Source organism: Lepidochelys olivacea (genome assembly GCF_965140295.1).
Source record: "Lepidochelys olivacea isolate rLepOli2 genome assembly, chromosome: 3".
Taxonomy (NCBI): Eukaryota; Metazoa; Chordata; order Testudines; family Cheloniidae; genus Lepidochelys; species Lepidochelys olivacea.
In genome coordinates, this window is record NC_140413.1 from 9,492,784 (window position 1) to 9,510,411 (window position 17,628).

Consider the following 17,628-nt stretch of genomic DNA (forward strand, 5'->3'; position numbering starts at 1 on the left):
ATGACTGGGACCCGGAGGTGCTACAGACATACAAAGAGCACAGAACTCAGCCACGGGGACATGTGGACTCTGGTAGCTGCGAGACACCTTTGTGCCTCCCTGAGTCTGGGCCGCTGGAGAGGCCTCTGGTGTGACTTAGAAACCTCTGGGGGCCTGTCTACATTACAGCAGCCGTCCTGGACTGAAGCACTGCCCAGAACCTGCATAGTGAGGCATGCTGCAGCCCCAGCACACCCCCAGGTCACATCCCGGCCTGTCCCCTACTCCTGCCCTTGCAAGGCAGGACCCAGGAAGCAGCCTTATCGCTGTCTTTCACGGTGCCTGTGGGTATGTCTCTACACTGCAATAAAAGACCCACAGTGACTGGCCTGGGTTAGCTGACTCAGTCTTATGGGGTTTGATCTGCAGGGCTATAAAACTGCAGTGCAGATTTCAGGCTCAGGCTGAGGGCCAGGCTCTGAGACCCCTTGGGGAGGGTCTCAGAGCCCGGGCTCCATTTTATAGACGGGGAGGTGAGTCACAGAGGGTATGTCTACACTGCAGCTGGGAGTGAGCCTCTCAGCCTCACTGGACAGACTCGCGCGAGTGCCATTCAAGCTTTGGCTGAAACATTCCAAAAAATTCAGACTGTGGCAGATACCCAGTATGGGAAAGTTCAGGCCAAATGGTTAAAGTTTTGCAAAATTATCAGCAATTGAAAATAGGGTCTTATAATGGAAAATGTCAGGTAACCTTCATAATAGGTGGTGTCATAGGCGCTGACTCCATGCGTGCTCTGGGGCTGGAGGACCCACGGGAAAAAAATAGTGGGAACTTGGCACCCGCTGGCAGGCCCTGCGAATCAGCTCCTCCCCCTCCCCCATGCCTCCCACCCACCGCTGATCAGCTGTCTGTCCAGGCAGGCAGGAGGCGCTGGGGGATGAGGGGGAGGAGCAAGGGCAGGAAGAGGCGGAGCGAAGGTGGGACATGCTCAGGGGAGGGGGTGGAACGGGGCGGGAAGAGTGGAGCAGGGTGGAAAGAGGTGAGGTGGAGGCGGAGCGCAGGCAGGAAGAGGCGGCGGGGCCTTGGGGGAAGGGGCAGAGTGGGGGCAGGGCCTGGGGCCGTGTGGGGATTGAGCACCCCCGGGGAAATGAGAAAGTCGGCACCTGTGGGTGGCGCTACCAGTGCCACCTATAATTATATCTCTGAGTATAATGTTATAATTTCCTATTTTCCCACATTTTATGTTTAGTTCTTTAAGTTTTGCCTGGACTTGTTTCCTGGCTTTCTGATGTTTTTAATCCCTCTGCACCCCACACCACCCAGCTTAGTTATTGATACGTATTTATAGCCCCTAAGTATTAGCTTAATGCTTTGTTGTCACTGAATAACAATAATACTTCCCCCTTTGACAGCACCTTTCATCCAAGAATCTCTAAGTGCTTTAAGAATATTACTTAAACGAATGAACGAATCAAACCTCCCAGGATCTCAGTGAGGCAGACATCATGCTACGCCGCATACGTGGGGTGAACCGAGGCATGGAGACACGCCCTTTGTCACCCAGGCAGTAAGTGGCGGAGCTGGGATTCCTGACTCTTGCTGTAACCTGTAGGCCAAACGTCTTCCATTGTTCATTTGGATAAAATGTTCTACTGTCAATCAGTACCAGAAACAAATCTGAACTCCACACAGTGGAAGGGATTGGCCATTATCTTTGAAAACTCATGGTGATCAGGGGAAGTCCTGGACGACTGCAAAAAGGCTAACGTAGTGCCCATCTTTAAAAAAGGGAAGAAGGAGGATCCTGGGAACAACACGCCAGTCAGCCTCACCTCAGTCCCTGGAAAAATCATGGAGCAGTTTCCTCAAGGAATCAATTCTAAAGCACTTAGAGGAGAGGAAAGTGATCAGGAACAGTCAGCATGGATTCACCAAGGCCAAGTCATGCCTGACTAATCTAATTGCCTTCTATGACGAGATAACTGGTTCTGTGGATGAAGGGAAAGCAGTAGACGTGTTGTTCCTTGACTTTAGCAAAGCTTTTGACATGGTCTCCCACAGTATTCTTGCCAGCAAGTTAAAGAAGTATGGGCTGGATGAATGGAGGATAGAAAGTTGGCTAGATTGTCGGGCTCAACGGGTAGTGATCAATGGCTCCATGTCTAGTTGGCAGCCGGTATCAAGTGGAGTGCCCCAAGGGTCAGTCCTGGGGCCGGTTTTGTTCAATATCTTCATAAATGATCTGGAGGATGGGGTGGATTGCACCCTCAGCAAGTTTGCAGATGACACTAAACTGAGAGGAGAGGTAGATACGCTGGTGGGTAGGGATAGGATACAGAGGGACCTAGACAAATTGGAGGATTGGGCCAAAAGAAATCTGATGAGGTTCAACAAGGACAAGTGCACTTAGGACGGAAGAATCCAATGAACCGCTACAGACTAGGGACCGAATGGCTCGGCAGCAGTTCTGCAGAAAAGGACCTAGCGGTTACAGTGTATGAGAAGGTGGATATGAGTCAACAGTGTGCCCTTGTTGCCAAGAAGGCCAATGGCATTTTGGGATGTATAAGTAGGGGCATTGCCAGCAGATCGAGGGATGTGATCGTTCCCCTCTATTCGACACTGGAGAGGCCTCATCTGGAGTACTGTGTCCAGTTTTGGGCCCCACACTACAAGAAGGATGTGGAAAAATTGGAAAGAGTCCAGCGGAGGGCAACAAAAATGATTAGGGGACTGGAACACATGAGTTATGAGGAGAGGTTGAGGGAACTGGGGATGTTTAGTCTACGGAAGAGAAGAATGAGGGGGGATTTGATAGCTGCTTTCAACTACCTGAAAGGGGGTTCCAAAAAGGATGGCTCTAGACTGTTCTCAGTGGTAGCAGATGACGGAACGAGGAGTAATGGTCTCAAGTTGCAGTGGGGGAGGTTTAGGATGGATATTAGGAAAAACTTTTTCACTAGGAGGGTGGTGAAGCCCTGGAATGGGTTACCTAGGGAGGTGGTGGAATCTCCATCCTTGGAGGTTTTTAAGGTCAGGCTTGACAAAGCCCTGGCTGGGATGACTTAATTGGGGATCGGTCCTGCTTTGAGCAGGGGTTGGACTAGATGACCTCCTGAGGTCCCTTCCAACCCTGATATTTTATGATTTCTATGATTTCATGGCGCTTCTCGGCAGACAAGCCATCTGCATTGTAACAGCCACTGTTCAGCTGGCACTGTACGACAGCCAAGAAAAGAAGGATCTAGCAGGCTATGGAGATCAAATGTCTCTTCTTCCCAAGAGCTGGTCCCTCCAGATATGGGCTTCGGGACATTAGGGGTCCGATCCAAAGCCTGCTGCAGTCAGTGAGACTCTCTGCATTGGTCTCAATGGGTTTTGGATCAGGATGTAAGGGGAAGCTTGTCTTGCTACTGCCCAAATTGTACCTGAGCTGTGGCTAGCACGAGGACTTCCCTCCGCAGGACTGTAAATCTAGCGCTTTTCATTTGCAGGAAATTCACAGGAAAACAGTAACCACATTTTTTAAGATCTCAGAGCAGGAAGATGGGAGCGAAAAACAGATTTTAGGGCCAGGCCCGTTAAGAAGGGAGGCGTTGCCAAGCTGCTCTCCAGGGGGCCTTGCCAGCCCTGGATGGGTTCTCTCAACAGCCAGCTAGGCAGCCAGACAAGCCAGAATCTGCCATCCCCGTTGCTGTTTGGTCTCAGACACGTTTCTGGTCAGCAGCCTCCCCCGCTGCCTGGGATCCTAGGGAAGGAGCGGACAGAAATCTGACTAACCCTGTCACGTGAGCAGGTTTCCTTCCTGAGCGCACAGAATGCTTCTGATGTTTTGTTAGCTCTGAAGCTCTTGGGGCTAAGTGACATGGCAGGCGCACGGGCGCCTGCGAACGAGAGCAAACAACAACGGGTCAGGGCTGCGCTGGGCCCGGGAGCGTCTCTCCGAGGTGGCGGCTGGGCCGTGCTGGCGGAAGAGCGTGTGGCATGCGTGGGTGAATGGGCTGCAGGCAGTTCAAAGCTCCGTCCGGATGCTTTTAGAACCCCGATCCTTCACCGCAACACTGTGTCCAGCAGCTTGACTGTGGTTCGGCTGCATGTCGCCTGCCACACAGGCCTCCCAAATCCACAGAACTCCCCCACGCCCGGGATGGTGTCCATGGAGATCCCCCCAAGCTGTGAAGGAGGATGGAGAATGCTGTGGAGCTGCCCCTTTCCCTCTCCCTTATTTCAAGGCCATTTCATCTCCTTTCTTCCAGCTCCTCTCTGTGCCCCACAAGGGCGGGGGACCTCTGGCCCCCCAGGTAAGGATAAGAACATAAGAACGGCCATACTGGGTCAGACCAAAGGTCCATCTAGCCCAGTGTCCTGTCTTCCGACAGTGGCCAGCACCAGATACCCCAGAGGGAGTGAACAGAACAGGTTATCATCCAGTGATCCATCTTCTGTCACTCATTCCCAGCTTCTGGCAAACAGAGGCTAGGGACACCATCCCTGCCCATGCCATTGATGGACCCTATCCTCCATGAATTTATCTAGTTCTTTTTTGAACCTCGTTATGATCTTGGCCTTCACAACATCCTCTGGCAAGGAGTTCCACAGATTGACTGTGTGTTGTGTGAAGAAATACATCCTTTTATTTGTTTTAAACCTGCTGCCTATTAATTTCATTTGCTGACCCCTAGTTCTTGTGTTATGAGAAGTAGTAAACAACACTTCCTTATCTACTTTCTCTACACCAGTTATGATTTTATAGACCTCAATCATATCCCCCCTTAGCTGTTTCTTTTCCAAGCTGAAAAGTCCCAGGCTTATTAATCTCTCCTCATACGGAAGTCGTTCCATACCGCTAATCATTTTTGTTGCCCTTTTCTGAACCTTTTCCAATTCCAATATATCTTTTTTGAAATGAGGCGACCACATCTCTTCATACAGTATTCAAGATATGGGCCCACCATGGATTTATATAGAGGCAACATGATATTTTCTATCCTATTATCTATCTCTTTCTTAATTATTCCCGGCATTCTGTTGGCTTTTTTGACTGCCGCTGCACACTGAGTGGATGATTTCAGAGAACTCTCCACAATGACTCCAAGATCTCTTTCTTGAGTGGTCACAGCTAATTTAGACCCCATCATTTTATATGTAGAGTTGGGATTATTCTTTCCAATGTGCATTACTTTGCATTTATCAACATTAAATTTCATCGGCCATGTTGTTGCCCAGTCACTGAGTTTTGCGAGATCCTTTTGTAGCTCTTCGCAGTCTGTCCGGGTCTGAACTATCTTTAGGTGTGTTGAAATGTTCCACCTCTCCACCAAAGACAGGCTTCCCGGATCATTGTTCTGATCTTACAGCTTCCAGGTGCAGCGCTACGCAACTGAAAATGCTTAGGGTGAAATCCAGGCTCCGCTCAAGTCCACGGCAATGCTCCCACTGACTCCAGCGGGGCCCGGATTTCACCCTATCGGCGCCCGCGGCATGGGCCAATGCAGGAGCCTGGGTTCCACCCTCAGCTCTGCAATGACTTGGTTACGTGACCTTGGCTACGCCGCCTGTGAGGTAGGGTTAAGGAGACTGCTCGCCTCTGCCAAGCACGCCAAGATCCGGATTGGAAGCCTGAAGGACTGTCACCATAAAGGACTTTGCCACACGTGCTGCTTTATCGACGACACTGTGGCCCTTCACCGCGTATATGCTACCTACTGGGAAGAAAGTCATTTACCGTCCCTCTGGGAAGGGCGGAAGTGTCATTCTGCTTTTCACAGCACTGTCTTGTTCTGGAGCCCAGCCCTCAAGCGTCAAAGAGAGAGAGAGGCGGCACAAAAGGCTCAATTACAAATAAAAAAGAGGTCCCAGCGTGGGCTCGTGTTTACAGATTTCTAGAGAAATTGTGGCATTTGCCTACTGTGTTGGGTGCCATTCCTTCTCCACCCACCAGCTGGCTTCCCCTGCTTAATACCTCCCAGAAAGATGTTCCCCACTCACAATCCCTCCACAATGCTTCTGTCACTCACTCTCATCTCACTTATTAGTTAGGGAGATCCTTTATCTCAGAGATGGGCCTGAAGACAATTTCCAGCCCTGGATGTGGGTTGGGATCAGCGTTCGCAGCCTAAGCCTCTCTCTGCGACAGAATCTGAACTCCAAATGCAAACGCTGCAGTAGCTGGGAAAGTTCCCATTGGCATCTGGGTTTCACACCCGTGAGTTCAGGAGTGATCAGATTGGGGTGTTTGTTTCACACTCTCCGTTGACATGGGGTCAATCCAGAGTAACTCAACTGATTTCAGTGAAGTTACTCCAGTTTTATACCAGAGTAACTGAGTGCAGAGTCCAGCCCATTGCATTCAGATCCAGACTCCTGTTCTGCCCGACCTCTGCTTCATAACAGACATGAGGGAGGGGGCCCACCGTTTGCACGTTTCAAGGAGCGCCTCTGTCCTTTGCTCTAAGGCCTTTCCCCCATTGGCAGCCAGCTCCTGCTTTGTGTCTTTGGGCCTGTTTTCATTTTCCCAGCGTTTTGACCGGGGGAGGTGAAAGGGAGCTAGCGAGGGAAAACTTGGGAGCTGCAGAATTGTATGGAGGGAGAAGTTATTTTTTTCTTGACATAAACAGCCAGGCTTTCCCTCGGCCCTTTACTTGAATCGTGAAGTAGGACCCGGACTCATAACATCCGGCAGGAGGGGCCGGCGTTATCAGGCAGGAAACACTCAGCTCTGGACACATCCTCCCCGCACTCCCTGCAGCTCTCATTGGCAGCGCTTAGCAGGAAAAGACTCAGCAGCTTGTCTCATTCCCTCCTCTTAATCAAGGGAGGGCCTGAGCCTGCTGTCCTAACTCAGGGGGAAAACTCTTATTGACCAGAATGGGAGAGCTCCTGGAGCAAGGGCTTGCTGGGCTGGTATGGGACAGGGAGATGTGGCCCCACAAACAGGAGCAAGAGAAGATCTTCATGTTACACGCCTTATTCCCCCTACAAAATTCCGCTCTGAGTGAAAGGAGAAAACAATCCCACTTCATTGTATTCACAGCATTCACCCAGTCCAATAAAGCAGGGCCCTTGGCTGGGAATCAGAAGATCAGGGGTCTCCACCACTGACTCACGGTGCAGCCTTAGGCAAATCCCTTCATCTCTCTATGCCTCTGTTTCCACACCTGTAATATAGGGACAATGATATCCCCCACTCTCTTGCAAAGCACTCGGAGATCTAAGGACCCTGGGCGGGATTGTACGCGGGGCAGCTAACCCAGTCCGCCAACCATGCAGCTGCAGCTAAACTGCTATTTTTAGCACAGGTAAGTCTACTTCAGCTGGGAATTGCACCTCCAACTCCCGTGTAGACGTGCCCATAGTAAAAGACAATCCCTGACCCAAAGAGCTTAGTGTAAGGGTATGTCTACACTGCGGAGATTGTACTGGAACAGCTATGTCGCTGCAGCCCCGCAGTGTAGACGCAGCCTGCACCAACAGACGGGGAGCACCGCTACCCCAAATGAAGTTAGCCCTGTTGACAGAAGCAGTCTCCTATCAACCTAGTTGCATCTACGTGGCGGGAGGGGGGTGTCAGCATAGCTGTGCCAGTCAGGGGGTTGGGTTTTTTTCGTACCCCTGACCAACAAACTTGTTCAGTGTAGACCAGGCTTCAATAGATAACACAGACAAAGGGATCATTCTTATCCCCATTTTATAGACGGGGGAAACTGAGGCACAGAGAGGTGAAGTAACTTGCCCGGGGTCACCCAGAGAGTCCGTGGCAGCACTGGGATATGTACCCAGGTCTCCTTGACCACGAGACCACCCTTCCTTTCCAAATCCTAGAACTGCTCCGATGAGAGCCTCTCCCACCCTTGGGGACATTGCCTAGGCTTGACTGATTTTGCTATCCACGCTGCTGTTGCCTCTTACAAATCCTTCTCCTCCTGTGACGAGCAACAGGCGAGCAACAGGCAACCCCACATATGGTGCTTCCGAACTGTGGGGCCCCCTTTAGGATCTCGTCTCCTTGGGGAGGGACTGTGCCATGTCCAGCAGTAAACACACAGGATGCAAGAGAGCGAGGTCATTCCATACCTGCTGGGCCCACTGGCAGCAGTCAATAAATGACAGTAACATAGCTAGGTTGACTCTCACTCAACCTTTTCTCCTCTGACATCTCGGGCAGAATGAGATCTGGACAGATGTCAATCAAAGAGGCACTGAAAAGGGTTGGCGGCCCCTCCTTGCCCATAGTAGCTGAGTTAGGACAGATTCAGCTTCAGCAATTCTGGCCTCAGTGACTGAGAAGAATCACCACCTGTTCTGTGGATTTAAAGGAAATCGGTTCTCCTGGGAGGCCAGGCACATGACACACGCTAACTCCCAGACGGACTGAATTCCAGGGCTATCCGGGAAGGGTGAGGTCATGATTGCTCACAATTACTCACATTGCAACTTGCACAACAAAAATATTGACTGCAGCTTGAATGTCATATGGAAAACTGCTGCCCTGCTGGTTCAAACTGTGCGTGGGCTTTGAGACCCGTGGATTCGGCCAAAGGCGATAGGTGACTTTTTCAATTCTCCGCCTCCGCCCTCCCATCCCTGCCTTGGATCTATGTCAAAAACACCAGTAGAGATTGGGTTTGAATTACCCCGGGCACATTTTCATTTTCACTCCCCGCCCTGTCTTACCTGGAGGAGACGACCAACGCATCTTAGGAGAAGGAGATGGAGAATCGTCGCCAGCCTGGTGCAAAGACGAGACCTCACTCTGGGTCGTTCTGGGGAGAGTGGCCAACTGCTGCAGGGGAAGGACAGACCTGCTTAGGGTATCGACGTGGAACAAGCTGCTTTCTGAGATGGCCATGTCACAAAAGCCACCACCACAATAGGCTCGTACTGGGGTCTTGTTGGTATTTGCAGCAGATAGGCCAATGACTGAGTGGACCTAGTGATGGCAGTATGTTCCTTACCACTTGCGATGGCTATTTATTTATTTTCCAGTCACCCCCATCTGAGATTGGAGCCCTACTCTGCCACGTGCTGAACGTACACATAGTGAGCGATCCAGAGTCCCTGCCCCAAAGAGGGGAAATGGTTCCTGCAGGTCTGATTTGAGAAACGTTGTTGGAGGACTGAATGGGAGGCTACCACTTGCTCATGCCCTGTTTGGCAAGTAAATAGGGGACTGTGCCCTCAGGGGTGCCATTCTGGCACCATGAAAGCCCTGGATCTAAAAATAAATTCCCAAGAGAGCTGATTTTGCAGAGTTAGCTACATAGGATGAAAACAGAGAACTCAGTTTTGCTGTGGCTATTAAGACGTTGTCAGGAGATAGGCTGATGGCACTGATCACGAATTTCTCCACTACTGAAACCACCCAAGTGACCAGGTTCTGATCCAGAAGCAGATTTTCCCAAAGTATGGGTGTGCCTAATGGGCTAGTTTTGTCTATTCTAGAGCCAGACCCATTGTTTGAATTCAGATCCAAGTTCCCCCAGCAGCAAGGTTTTTGATTCAGCCCAGCTCTGCTACAGGTAAGGTGTGTGGGTGACTCACGCTGCTTTTCCTCATGTGATTCTGCTTTAAACAAGTGGGGACAAAGTCATCCCTTCTATAACACCACGGAAGTCAGCCGAGTTAAATCAAGGATTAATTGAACTTCTGCCCTGCAAAATGGATTAGAGGGCTTAAAAAACACATTACATCTTCAGAACAATAGGTAATATGCACCGGACGTGATTTTTCTGAGATGCTGAGCACCCACTGCTCCAGGTGACGTCAATGGGAACCGGGTGGCCCAGAGAATTAGACCCAATATCTGCATTAAATACAAATAATGTAATAAATGGTTGTAACTTACCCAGAGACTTATGATTAGCCAGAATAATAGGAGCTTCGTTGGCTTGTTACAAGCCCCAAACTCTAATTTCCTTGCAAGGCTTTGGTACGTTTGTTGTTTGTACCGTCGCTGGGCTGTGAGACCGATTCGTTTTGATAAAAGAGCAGTTTGCATCCTTGCACCTACTAGGGATCCAGACTGCCTTTAGGGGGCGCTGCTAGCCTTACCTCCTTAGACAAGTCTACTCCTAACTAGGCCTATGGTGATGTGCTCCTCGGTGGTCATTACACAATCTCTGTTCAGGAAACAAGACTCTGTCTATGAGATGGGAGGAGAAAACAGGCTGCTTCTTTACTATCAAATCAGATTGCAAGGTGTTTGGGACAGAAACACGTCTGTCTCTGTGCTTTGTGTCTGTCCCTAGCTCAGTGAGGCCCAATACTGACTGGAGTATGGGTACTACTATAACCAACCCTGCTTGATCCGTTCGCAATGTTTAAACCTGCAATCTCCAGATCTAATTGCATGAGCCCTCACTACTTCAGCTGAAAGACTACATGGGGGAGTTTCAAAAGCATTTAGGTGACTTAGAAGTACAAACCCCACTGACTTTCAATGGGGCTAGTGGGGTGGGATTTGCAGAAGCACCAATCTGACCTAGGAATAGAAGCCACCTTGCAAGTCAATGGAACTTTTGTTTTTGAAAATCTCGCTCTACAGTTTGAATTTTGCATGCACCCCCTTCTCTTTCCCAGGAGCTGAATAGAACTCCTGAATCAAAGAAGCCCCAAATGTTGGGGTATTTGAAAACTAAATCCAAACGGGATTTTGCAGCTTGAGTTCACTTCCAAGCTACCCTATGAATTCGGAATCTATCCTACATTTGATAAATGGAGACTTCCTCTTATGGCTCTTCTGCTCTCGTGTGTTAAAGTCATCCCTGTCATCTGGGAGGCAGCCTGGTATTGTAGTTGGAGCGTGGAAATAGGAGTCTGGAGATGTAGGACCTAGTACTGACTCTGCTCCTGACCTTGGGCCAATTACTTAATTCCTCTATGCCTCAGTTTCCCAACTCGTAAAATGGGGTTAGGAATATCAGCTATGCTGGAGTGTTGTGAGGGTTAATTCACTCATGGTCGCAAAACATCTTGAATGTGCAAAGTGCTCCTTCTGGCATAGTTCCCTCTATACCATGTGCACAGAATTTGAGCGTAGTATATTGTGTCCCTAATACCCATCAAAACTCACTTGAACAATACAGATGCATCATGGCCACAGAAGTGTGTATGCTGAGGAGCAGAAACAAAAGAAAAGGCTGTGTCAGTGAGCGATGGCTTTCTATGTAGCTTTCCTTCGTGTCGGTCACCCTTCTGGCCTCGTTGTATAGATATTCGGGCTTGGTCGGGAGCATATAAAGCTGGTGAAATTGATTAGTTTGGACTCCCCTAAGACTCACTCCTCTCAGAATTCATAGTCACCCATTACAAGATGTCTCGGAAAACTGGCTCCTGCCCCATGGATCTGAGGGCAAGAAAGAGGCCTTACAGAGGTATATGAGTCCATGGACCCTATTTCAAAGTCCGTACAAAGCAAAGCTTCAAGTAAAGTTTTGCATGAATGGGCTATAGGTTTGGCCTGCAGGATCAGGTCCATGATAAGGGCTAAACTCTCATCAGTTACACCAGTTGAGTAGAGAGGAACCTGGCTTTGTCTGGAGAGCTCTTCACCCACTATGTTTCAGAGTTACAATTTAAAACCTATCTATCATACCCCACTGCGTTTCTTACCTTCCCTCTTCCACACTTGTTACATTTCACCCAGAACTTCACCTTTGGAGACTATTCATCCTGATTCTCAGTTACACCAAGGCCCCTTTACTTCACTCTGGCAATGTAAAGAAGGGCTCATAAGGGGTGTAAATGTTTAGTATCCTTAGTGCAAATAAGAACCATGCCCTACAGACTCATATTATACTCAGCAAACAGTCCACATATTTTGAGGTCCACTCCTATGCCACGTCAATAGTAAACTCCCCATTAACTTCAGTGGGCCCCCCAAATTGTGCCTGACTTGGGTCCTGCAATCCTTGCCTACACAAAGGGGGGAGGGATAGCTCAGTGCTTTGAGTATTGGGCTGCTAAACCCAGGGTTGTGAGTTCAATCCTTGAGGGGGCCATTTAGGGATCTGGGGCAAAAACTGGGGATTGGTCCTGCTTTGAGCAGGGGGTTGGTCTAGATGACCTCGTGAGGTCCCTTCCAACTCTGAGATTCTATGATTCTATGAAAACTCTGATATCGAAGGGCGCTTTGGATAAGCGGGAATGCGCAATCAGGTCCCTTAAAGAGATTTCCACTGATACATTGGGACGGGAAAAAATACTTCAAATTGTGACATAAATTAGTCCCGGATAAAGTATTACACAATTTTTAAAGATAGCCACAGGCCTTTTTTATTTCAAAAAAGAAACTGATGTAGAAAAGTTTGGCTGAAAATTAAAAAAACCCCAATGCACCATCGAGCACAATAAATGCTTCCCCTTTGAACAGTTTTGTCCAGAATTACAGCAATCTAAATGATAAAATAGTCATTGTATAAAAACATATTTATTTAAATTAAATATTTTATGCGAACTCATATCTACACGCATTCAAAATGCATAAAAGAGTCACACACAAAAAGAGATGGGAAGTGTTAGCTTAAAAGTTGTGGTTTTTTTAAAGAATTATTTGCAATTATATTATCATTTGCAATTAATTACGCACTCAGGATTGAAACCAAAAAATCATAACCACGCTACTAACTAATCATAACCACATGTCATACTGTAATGCTAAGATTAATCATGATACATAACTGATTTAAAATAAAATGTCATCTTTATGAAAAAAGAGCAATACAAAATATGACGGGGAAATAATGGAACATACAAATCAATGTACAGCTTTATTACAAGCAATAATATACTGATGGAAAGAGGAACGGGCATTTCATTTCTAAACATTAAGTATTTGCCTTCAAATGATGCTTGATACAAATGTGTGTCTGCTATGTATCACCTCTTTTCCAAAGTGCTCATCACAATAAATTCTTTCCAGCTGTGGCTGCAGGTCGAGGGGACATGATGGGATATTACTCAGGTTCGTGGCCTTCAGAGTAGCTGTTACGAAGGCCACTAGCCTGGCTACGTACATGGGAAATTACTTGTAGTGACTCAGGCAGGGACCAATCTTGGTTCCATTTAACTCAGAGAAAGCAGGATCAGAGCCCAGTGAAACTCTGTTTAAAGAGAAGTCAAGCTGAATTTTATGGAGTGCGCAAATTTCAGCTTCAAACAGAAGCTCAGCCGCAACCTTCGCACTGGAGCAGCTAGCAGTCAGTCCATTATCACAAGACCACACTGTGTCACGGCACTGCAGTTCCAGTTATTGTGAACCTCCCACTCAAGTTGTTCAGGGTTGGGGCGGTGGGGCGCGGGTGTGTGTGTGTGTGTGGAAATGACATCAGGATTCCACCCTGGGCCAGATCTTTCCTTCCTTACACTCCCAGGGTTCCCACTGAAATCCACAAAACGTTCCAGGAGCCAAAGGGACACAGAGCGGGGTTATGTGGGTGCAACAGATTAGATTAGATGCCTTTGCAGACACAGGACCAAATACACAGCTGGCACTAGGGACTGCAAGTCCAGTGACTTCACTGGAGTTGCATTCCTTATGCTAGTGCACTCTCAAAAACTCCCAGCCACTTCCGTGAAACTGTTGAGTACACAGGGAATGCAAGACCAGGCCAACAGAAAACACACACAGCTATGCATGAAAGCCACAGAGCTCTCTCTGGTTAAAGCTCTTCACATAGCGTAATTACGGGAGAACAGGACATTTATGATCCCCTGATCATATTCTCTCTGTACAGCAACAGCTGGTTGTGACAGCCACCATCTTAGCCAATGCTGCGACTGGAATTGGAAACCTGCATTATCGAACACTGGAGTGACTACAGCTTGACAAGCCAGGTTCTGTAGGTAGGGGGCAGTCACAGAGTCACACCAGCAGGCCCAGAAGGCGGCACACGCTGACCAGAGGGTTACATTAACTCATTTGCCACATCTTTGCTTTTCCCCCCATCCCTACCACAACGGCAAAGAGCTACATAGAACAAGACACAGGGGTTGACTTTTCAGAGGAGCCGAGACTCTGCAGCCCCCAGGGGATCCAGCTGGCGTTGAGGGAGCTCTGGCCCAGATCCAGGAAGTTAGGAGTCTAAATACCTTTATGGAGCTGGGCCTCAGTGCCACTGAAAAATCAGACCCATCGTCCAAAGACTCGCCACGCTTATCAAATAAATCGGTAGGAGGACTGTAGCCAGTGACCAGCTGGCTTGGAAAAGGGACTTGACCACAGACCTTTTCTGAAGCAGGATATCAAATACCTTTTAAAGCAGGATACTTAATATTGATGCCAGTGGATGTCTGAGAAGCAAAATCCATTATCTAGGACAGAGAGGAGGCTCCAAAGCTGTTTCAGTTCTGACTTGGCAACCCTGAGGTGAGGAGCAAGGTGCCCACCAGCTGTTGCGGCCCTGGAGCCACGGCCAATAATACTGTAGGGTCTGTCCGTGGCCAGTCCTCAGGCCCTGCTCCTTCTGGCCTAGGAGACGCGGTAGTTGTTGTAGTAGGTAGCAGTGGCATCTGCTAGGACGGAGATGAGGCTAGTCTCTGTGGAGGGTGAGCCACCTGCAACCTGAGACACCTGGGCGTCTCCATTGGTTATCACCCCGCTGCGGTCTGAGTGGCCGGGAGCGCTGAGATACTGGTCAAACTCATTGCGGTCCATCTCCCCCAGAAGTTCTGCTTGGCTCAGCTGGTCCAGGCTGTCAAAGCCATGGTGTTCAGGGGGTGGGGAGAGCTGACCAAGATGGGCATGGAGGCTGTGGGGGTGGATGGGGTGGAAGGCTGGCGTGTAGTAGGTGGGAGGAGGAGGGGGGCAGCTGGGGATTGGGGGGATCATGGAGGTGCTGGGCTGAGGGATGGACATGGGGCCAAGAGGATGGTGGTTACACTGGAGAGGGCTGGTGGAGTACTCTGGAGAGTAAGGGGCCCCAGTCATATGGGGGTGGTGATGCTCCTCTGGGCAGGGGGAGGAGAAGAAGCTCTGCTCAGGGTCTATCACATCCAAAGGGGACATCTCAGGCGGGGTGGGCAACCCGTAGGGGTAGGTGTCCATGTTGGTGCTGCCGCCGCTGGCCTGGGCTTCCCTGTAGCCCCTGATGCTCTGCAATACTGGGCCAGGCGAGTACTCACCCTGCCCCTCCTTTTCCCCCATTGTCCTGCCGCAGGCCCGCTTCTCTGGCCCCGAGTTCTGATCCCTGGAGAGGTTCCCCAGCAGAAAGCCTGGATCCACCCGCTTGCAGATCCGCTTGACCTGTTTCTTCCTCCTGGGCCGGTATTTGTAGTTGGGGTAATCTTGCATGTGCTGAACCCTCAGTCTTTCCGCCTCCTCCACGTAAGGTCTCTTCTGGGAAGGGCTCAGAGATTTCCAGGACTTGCCTGCAACCAGGAAGGAACAAAAATCCCCTTAGAATCCACAGCTGAGGCATCTGTGCTGGGCAAGGAGGGGCTGTTCCCCTAAGCACCCAGAGAGCGCTGGCTGGGACCCAGGAACAGAGCCTCGTCCTGTAGAAACCAGTGGCCAGACACCCACTGAATCCTCAATACAGGGATACGACCCTACACAAAATACTGGGTCGAGGGGAGTGTATGAATCCTACAGATCTAGTGAGTGGGACCTCCCCAGGAGAGCAAAATATTAAGAGGTTGGAGTGGGAGGGATACCCCCACGTGTGGCTTGCATTCCCTTTCCTCTTTAATCAGATGCTCACTGACTCGCCTGCTTCAACTAAATTGCAGCCCTGCCCAAGCTGCGGAGAAAGCCCCTTGGTTTTGTAATTAGACCAAGCCGAGTTCCTGCACCTGGGGGGGGGGGGGGGAACTCATTTCGTGCCAGAGTCTGAACGCGAAATAAAAGGAAACAAGCCCAGGTGCCGGGTGACAGTTTCCAAGGGGAAAGATGGAAATAATCGGCCCGTTCCCCACAGAGACGGGGGGGCTGGACACATGTAGAGATGCGACGTTTTTAAAACAAATTCACAAAAGTTCATTACACTTTTGGAAACAACCCGGGACGATAAATGGCTGTCGTCAGTTTGGCCAGATTTGGGCAGGGTAATCCCCCCCCCCCCGCCTCCCCTCTAATCACAAAAGTGGAGAAAAGCAAAAGACCAAAGAAATCACTGGTTTTGTTTTGAGGAACAAACAATCATCGCCCTGAAGATCGGTTTCCCCGGGGTCTGACGAACGGGGCGGATTGACGAGCGAGCAAAACTAATGCAACGTGACAACTTCGACCCGGAAAATAACCCGGGTCAGGGACTTCTAACCCGCTTTGCTCCGGCCCCAGAGGCGGAGCGGAGTCCCCGCCGGGTTCCCCAACCCCAGCCAGGGACAGCGGAGAGACACAGCCCAGAAGCGGGGCAGCTCCGCCGCGCTGCCCGGGGTGTCGTGCCGGGCGAACACCTGCTTTTGTTTTGGATCCCCGAGTCCAGACCGGCAGGGGAGGTCACAGCGGCGGCTGGGGTTAGGGTCGAGCCCGGGGGCAGGAGCGGGAGGCTTCCCCCCCCCACCACCCCGCAGCTCCGACCCCGGTCTCTCCGGGGGGCATCGGGGGACGGATCCCGGCCGCCAGCCCCGCGGGCAGCCTGGGGGCCCCGGCTCACCGAGCATCTTGCTGAGCTCCGCGTTGTGCAGGTCCGGGTTCTGCACCGCCAGCCGCTTCCTCTCGTCCTTCGCCCACACCATGAAGGCGTTCATGGGTCTCCTGATGCGGGTCTCCGAGCCCTTCTCCCCCGGGGAGCGGTGCGCGGCCGGCGGGGAGAGCCCCTCCGGGAGCTCCCCATCCAGGCTCTCGGACCACGGGTAGGAGCCCAGCAGGGAAGCCATGACCCCCCGCTTCGCCCCTGGCCCCCTAGCGCTCCCCGCCGCCCGGCTCCGAGTCCCCCTGCAGCGCCCGGGGCTCCCCGGCTGCTGCCGCCCCCCTCCCCCTCTGGCACCGTAATCCAGGGGGCCCCTGGCCGAGCTGCACCCTGCAGCCCGGGCTCTGTATTTATGAGCTCCTCGCAGGAGCTTCCTCCAATGACACCGAAGGTGCCTGCGGCTCCTCCTCGTTTTCAAACTCCGGCGCCCCAGCCAGGAGGCCTGTGAGAAACTTCTCCCTGCAACCTGCCCGCCGCAGAGGGGCTGGCTCAGCCCCAAGGGGGAGCCCGCCCCCGGCCTTCCAGTTCTCCCCCATCCCTCCGCCAGGTTCTTCTTCTCCTCCCACCTCGGATTGCTGGGGCGCCCGCCCCGGGGCTCCCTTCTCCTGCCCCAAGGGGACAACGGCAACCAAGCGGGCAAGGATCCAGCTCCCCGGGTCAGCCACAGGGCAAGTCTGGTGCTGGGGACGGGGGACAAGCGTCCAGGTTCAACAGCCAGCTGGCTGTTCCAGCCAGCAAGAAAGTAATGGAGGGGAGAGCAAGGGTATGAAAGCTGCGATTTGGGCCCCGCTGGCCAGCTTTGGTCGAAAGAGGGAAGACAAGAAGACTCTGAGCTTTCGAAAATTCTCCCGCCTTAGTCTGATTGCAAATTCAGAATAAAACGAAGAAGGCCTGGTTTTAACAAACACACACACGTTCTGTCTGATTCCAGCATCTCAGGGCCCTCTGCAAAGCGGAGAAATCACATTACCCTTTACTGGCAATGTAGGGAAACTGAGGCGCAAATAAGCGACGTGAC

The 17,628-nt window shown here is 50.9% G+C and overlaps 1 protein-coding gene across 1 annotated transcript; it reads right to left on the bottom strand.

Moving 5' to 3' along the window:
* Window positions 1-12,682: 12,682 nt before the first annotated feature.
* SOX7 (SRY-box transcription factor 7) lies at window positions 12,683-16,797 on the bottom strand (the record flags this gene model as incomplete). Its single annotated transcript, XM_084624298.1, has 2 exons — window positions 12,683-15,348; window positions 16,575-16,797. The coding sequence occupies 2 exons, from the start codon at window positions 16,795-16,797 to the stop codon at window positions 14,450-14,452; spliced, it is 1,122 nt and encodes a 373-aa protein (XP_084480424.1). The 3' UTR covers window positions 12,683-14,449.
* Window positions 16,798-17,628: the final 831 nt, after the last annotated feature.